This window comes from Prunus dulcis, chromosome 6 (genome assembly GCF_902201215.1).
Source record: "Prunus dulcis chromosome 6, ALMONDv2, whole genome shotgun sequence".
NCBI lineage: Eukaryota > Viridiplantae > Streptophyta > Magnoliopsida > Rosales > Rosaceae > Prunus > Prunus dulcis.
Genome location: NC_047655.1, coordinates 3,582,638 through 3,589,292, shown reverse-complemented (window position 1 = coordinate 3,589,292; position 6,655 = coordinate 3,582,638). Strand labels below are relative to the sequence as shown.

General features: G+C 38.6%; 1 protein-coding gene across 1 annotated transcript; it reads left to right on the top strand.

Annotated features, from left to right (window-relative positions):
* Positions 1 to 2,606: 2,606 nt before the first annotated feature.
* LOC117629740 (probable polyol transporter 4) lies at positions 2,607 to 3,215 on the top strand. Its single transcript, XM_034362331.1, has one exon. It carries the CDS (start codon positions 2,607 to 2,609, stop codon positions 3,213 to 3,215), a length of 609 nt encoding a protein of 202 aa, XP_034218222.1.
* Positions 3,216 to 6,655: the final 3,440 nt, after the last annotated feature.

The window sequence follows — 6,655 nt, the reverse complement described above, 5'->3', positions numbered from 1 at the left end:
GATGCTTCTTTATTTGTTCTTCATGCTCCAACTCTGGTTATAGTTCTTATCTATGTTGATGATATTCTGGTAAGTGGTCCTGATGCTACCATTTGCAATTAGTTCATAGCCAAGTTGAGCACTTTATTTCCTGTCAAAGATCTAGGTCCCTTGCATTACTTTCTGGGTCTAGAAGTTCATCGAACCAAAGATACTCTGCTTCTTCACCAAAACAAGTATCTGCTTGATCTGTTACAGAAAACAAATATGACTGGTGCAAAACCATGTTGCACTCCACTTAGCTCTACCAAGCTAGATCACAGTGGGGAATTACTTGCTAATCCAACTGAATACAGATCCCTTGTCGGTGCTCTTCAATACTTAACTTGGACAAGACCTGACATTTCCTTTGCAGTGAATCAAATCTGTCAATTTATGCATACACCTACTGTTCTTCACATGCAAGCAGCCAAACGTATATTGCGGTTTCTCAAAGGGACTATTACTCATGGTCTCTTGTTTCGGAAAAGCTCACTGCATCTGTCAGCCTACTCTGATGCCGATTGGGCTGGTTGTTCTTATGACCGAAGATCCACTGGTGGTTCATGTGTTTTTCTGGGTACCAACTTAGTTAGCTGGAGTGCCAAGAAACAATCAACCGTAGCCCGATCCTCTACTGAAGCTGAGTACAGATCGTTAGCTCACACTGCTGCTGAGGTTACTTGGATTTGCAAGGTGCTCAAAGACTTTGGTTTTCCTATTTCTCACAAACCTACTCTCTGGTGTGATAATATCTCTGCTATATCTCTTGCCTCTAATCCTGTATTTCATGCTCGTACTAAGCATGTCGAGATTGATTATCATTATATTCTTGAGTTAGTGCTTGCACATCTGGTTGAAGTTCAATATGTGTGCAGTCAGTCTCAAATTGCCGATATCCATACCAAAGCCTTGTCTAAAAACAGATTCCAGTTTCTGCAGTCCAAGCTTTCACTTGGAATTCTTGATTCTTCCAAGTTTGGCTTGAGGGGGTGTAAAGATGAAGATGATATATCATAACTAAAGTTGGTTGGTTATTAGTTTAGTCTGTTATAAGTTTGTTACTCATGTAATTAGTTTGCTTTCTGTGGTTGGTTTAGAATAGCTAAATGTAAATAGTCAAAAGGCTATATATATGTAATTGTATTAATTCTTTTGTTAATTAATGAGAAGCTACAGATCTCTTAATTCTTAAGAAACCTTTCTCTCTTTTCTCTTCTTCTCTCTCTCTCTTTTACAAAACCACAGAGTTTCTACATATACATCTCTCTGGGAAGCTTCCTCTCAGTTTCAAAAGCCCAGATGGATGAAATCGTTGCTGGGGTGCAAAACAGTGATGCTAGGTTCTTGTGGGTGGCTCGTGGGGATGCCTCTAAGTTGAAAGATGGTGATAAGGGTTTGGTGGTGTCTTGCTGTGACCAATTGAGGGTGTTGTGCCATGATTCTATTGGTGGGTTTTGGTCACATTGTGGTTGGAATTCAACCCTAGAAGCTGTTTACGCCGGTGTTCCAATTCTCACTTGCCCTGTATTTGGGGATCAAATCCTCAACGCTAAGAAAATTGTGGAAGATTGGAAGATAGGATGCAGGGTACTGAAGAAGAAGAAGAAGGGGTTTGATGAAGAAGATTTGGTGACCAGAGAGGAAATTGTACAACTTGTGCAGAGGTTTATGGATCTCGAAAGCAAGGAGGGAAAGGAGATGAGGGAAAGAGCCAAACAACTTCGAGAGACTTGTCAAGGAGCAATTGCTAAAGGTGGCTCATCAGACACCAATCTTGATGCTTTTATTAAGGATGTATTTCACAAGACCATTAAGTAGTTCATGACGTTGTACTTCTTAATGCATGACTGATTGCTTTGAAACAACTTACTTTTAATTTTCTTCTTGGGGATGATTTTAATTTTGACTTTGGTTTCATAAATTAATGTCGTGAATGAATATTGTCTAAATCACTTCAGTCTGACAACATGTCACATCTTAGTTTTATACCAGCGATAATCTAAGGGTCCATTTAATAACTATATTAATTTTAGTTTTGTTGTAAAAGTTTGAAGGTGGAGCCCCCAGAGGAAGTTTCCTTGCATCTTCCAGGAACTTTCCCTTCCCTGTATTTACCAAAACCTTAGCCTATGAATAGGCATATCACTTGCAATGTAAAGAGATAGACCGACGGAGAAAACATTCAATAAGGAATGAGAAACATCAGATTTCTATGCTTTCTCTATCTCAATTTCCTCTCCAATTTCTCTTTAATTTATAACACGTTATCAGCACGAATTCGCTCTCAAATATATCAGCTGAATTCACTGATGACGAACCTCTGCAAACTCCTATCCTCAAAGAAACACATTTCGCTCAGAATCCCAACAAAAGCTCAGCTCCGGGTCGAGCTTCTCTGCTGTTCTTGCTGGTTCTGATTTACACCTTGTGAGTATTAGAGGTCGAGCAGAGCCTCCAAAGTCCTCGTCTTTATCTTCGATACTTGCAGATTTGGCCATTCGTTCTCTGATTGAACTCTCCAATTCCATGAAAAAAATTTCAATTTTTCTTCACTTTCTGAGTCTAATTTCGCTTCTTGATCCGAAATGGACTCTCTTTCTGATATGGGTCTCTCGTTCTCGGTGCAATTTCCTCCGTTTTGGGTCTCTGTGCTCTGTTCTTCCTCTGTTTCTTCAGCTCTTATTGGTGAGCCCCAAAATCTACTGGCCAAAGATGAAGACCTGTACAGCGCAGATCTGCATCGAGTTAATAGCAAAGCGTTCCTTGGTGGTGAAACATCCGATATGATTGGTAGAAAGTGGACCATGGCCTTGGCTGCTGTTGTCTTTCAAGCTGGCGCAGGTGTAATGGTATTTGCTCCTTCATTTGAAATACTGATGATTGGAAGACTCCTGGCCGGCATTGGAATTGGCTTCGGTGTCATGATTGCCCCTGTTTACATTGCTGAGATATCACCCACCATTGCCAAAGGCTCACTGACCTCCTTCCCTGAAATTTTTATAAATCTTGGAATTTTACTAGGCTACGTTTCAAACTATGCATTTTCTGGTCTTCCAGCACATATAAACTGGAGGATAATGCTTGGAGTAGGAATTCTGCCTTCAGTGTTCATTGGTTTTGCACTTTTCATAATCCCCGAGTCACCAAGGTGGTTAAAGGAGGCAAGCAGTTGCATTTCAGAGCTATTGTGGTGATCGGTGAGGCTGAAGAAGACGACCACTTTGGCCTCCTCTGGTACTGATGATGATGATGATCAGTGTTCATCCCAAAACAACAACAATAATAGCATGGACTTGCAACTTGCAAGTGGGCCGTGAGTTTGCTTTCCAAAATGACAAGTGCAAACAAAAATTGGCTGGCCTGTCTGTCGGATAAACAAAAATTATTTTACTGATTGACAGCCACCCACTTGGTCTCTTGGTTTTGGAATCTTAACGTGCACTTTGGTCGGGTAAATATGACTTCTACTTTATAAAATGATTTAATATAATATCATACTATTTGATTGTGGTGTTGATATGAACCCACAAATAATTGTCTTTATTTTATCAATCCCACAATTATTTTATTTACTGTATGGTGTAGGTTTATTACTCATACGACAGCATTTATTTAAAAGGGTGGTGTGGGTTTATCGTCCACGCCTTTACTTTTATTTAAATATATGGAGCAGAATTAGTGCCCATACAAGCATGTTTACTTTATCGCAAATTTACTTTATGAATTTATTTTACCGCACATTTACATTTATTTAAAGTATGGTGCGGGATTAACGTCCATACAGCAAGCAATTTAATTTATGAATTTATTTTACCGCACATTTAATTTTATTTAAAGTATGGTGCGGGTTTATCGTCCATACCAGTAATTTATTTACCAGTAATTTATTTTATGGATTAATTGTGCTGTATGATGAGTTTTTATAGTATGCAGATCAGGACCAGAAGTTCCTTGATCCTCATCATACAATTACATCAGGACTTGAAGATCCTTGATGATGATATTAAAATGAGAGCTGGCAGTCTCTCCGGTACTGTATTTGTAAACATGTGATTGGACTTGAGGGTCCTTGATCCTTGACATGTAAATAAGGACCTAGAGTTCCTTAATGATGTAACAGTACCGTATTGGTTAAAAGTGCCGTACACATGGATGATAACTGTACTGGCAGATGTACTGTACACATGAATAGATATGTATTCATGACTTGATGAACAGTACTATTCACATGAATAGTGACGTATGCATAAATATGTGAATAGTGACGTATGCATAAATATTAACCATTTTGGGTAAACCGTCACTATATACAAAAGGGAACCTGCAGTTCCTTAAACTCATGGATGAGCAATTAAATGAGATGCCAGAAGTTCCTCAAAATATGGACAATTATGTAAGGACTTGAAGTCCCAAAATATGTACAGAAAATTGTAAAAATATCCATACCATGAGAATATGTGATTTTGGCATGAAGTTCAAAATCTAACAGTGTTGAGAACCTAAAGTTCCAACAGTTAAATGGACAACCCTTGAGGTATTATTGCAAATTGTGGTACACCACATATTTCTTTGGCATAAGAGAATGATGAATTTAATAAAGTTCGATTATGTTATAATCGACACCTCAAGGAAGAAATATATTTTGTGAATTCCGGTTGTTAAGAATACACCGCGAAATGGATAATATCAATATAAACCTCAAATAATGAATTGAGGCTCCCCACATATTTTGTTATATCTGGGCCGGAAGCCCATGGATCCAAATATATGAGAGATCCTGAACTTGAAGTTGTGGGTATATAGTAGTTAATGCTCTTCACTACTATATTGTGATATTAGCGTGGCTTTTACTCAATCCATATTTCATGTCCATTTGAAAAGGGCGAATAAATTCTGAGTTTGTGTTTAGCCTGGGCCAGAAGTTACGGGCTCACATGCATTGAAATATGAAATTTGAGAGAGTCGATGTGGTTATTTGAACCTATAAGGCACAAGGTTCCAAACCGTCATTTTGAAAAGACGTAAAAACCACAGGTACAAGTTTAAGAATGTGCGCAATTATTATAACAGGAAAGGAGCATATAACAGATAGATTTTTTCCACCTGCAATGAAGGTGCAGGCCCTGTAAAATCTATAAAATTACATTATGTTCTGGAAGCCTCTGAAGGAAGAGGACGGTGCCTCTTAAGCCTAGCCATGAGCCTCTCATGGTCTCCCAAAATTCTTTCATTTGAGACCTGCAGCATGTCTAGCCTTCTCAGTGTATCAACAGAGTATGAACTCACCAGTTTCAACAAGGAATTATTCTCTCCTTTAAGTTTCTCAACCTCCTGTTGAGACTCATGAAGCATTCTTTGAAGAGACGAATTTTCAGTTGTTAGCTTCTGAACCTCGTTTGCTCTAGCACTCAAACGATCAGCCATGTTAGAAACAGAAGCAGCACTCTGAATGCTAAAAGCCATTGAGTCATCAATAGCCTCTTCCTCAGACCTCCCTGTCAACAACATTTCATCCATTGGAATAATGAAATTCCTAGCTACTGTGACAGCAGTAGCATCATTCATCATCACAGAATCATTAACTGTGAGATGGCGATTTTGGGATACAAAGGATGGACGCCAAACTTTGGCGTCACTGGTTGTTGTGGGAGCATCATTTAAATTGAAATAATTTGGGCAGGAAGAAGAGGAAGCCATTTTAAGAAGGTTTGGAAGAAAGTCTTACAAAAACTAAAGTTTCAGAAAATGAAGGAAGTTGAGTTGAAACGCAGTTGCTCCAATCAAGTTTTGCAAAGGCAATATCTATAGACGAAAATGTGGCAACATTTCCAGGATCCCAATATCTTCTCGAATCCCCATATTATCTTTTTCTTTCCCAGAGTCCAAAACTTCACGTGGCCTCTAATAATGCCTGTCGGCACTTTCGGCATTTTCAAGTATTATTTTCGTCAAAGCCGATCTTGCTTTACGGATTTCACGGAGCTACTTTTTCAAAAGTATCCCGAGAATCTCGCAATTTTCCTATGGTTAATTTAAAATTCACCGGTTCTACCTATTCATTGTATTTGTGTATAAATGTGTTACTAACGAAATTTTCTTTGCAGAAGACATCAAGTTTACTCCATACCTAGTGATGCCATATCTACTTGTTTTTCTTATCAGTAAGCACTTAATATGCTTGAGAAGCAAGACTATCTCTGATCATCCATTCAGGAAGCAAGACTATCCCTGATCATGTTTCTGCAAGATCAGGGAACTGTGATGGCGGCCCTATGCTCTAATCTCCTGAGGTCCTTCTAGACTAGGAGAATTGAGAGCTTGTTGTCTGTTCCCACCAAGCTTCCTTCCTTGATTGCTTACCTTATCTTGCAATCAATATCACAATTTTTTTTGCATTTTTTCTCTTTTTGTAACTCTCTGTTCATAAGAGATTTTATTTCTTTAGAATGAACATCTGAAGAAAGAATCCATGAAGTGATCCTAACTCTGAGAGTTATTTGTTTTTGACAGAGAAAAGAATTGTGATTTTGCTCTTGCAGGATATAACTAGATCATCAAGCGCTACATTATATTTACTGGGCCGATATGAGCTTGAATGATACTTGAGAAAAGTTTCTCCCACCTAAGGATGTAA

What these genes read in the sequence shown, in the direction of transcription:
- LOC117629740 (XM_034362331.1), top strand. Translation starts at nt 2,607, where the DNA reads ATGGACTCTCTTTCTGATATGGGTCTCTCGTTCTCGGTGCAATTTCCT.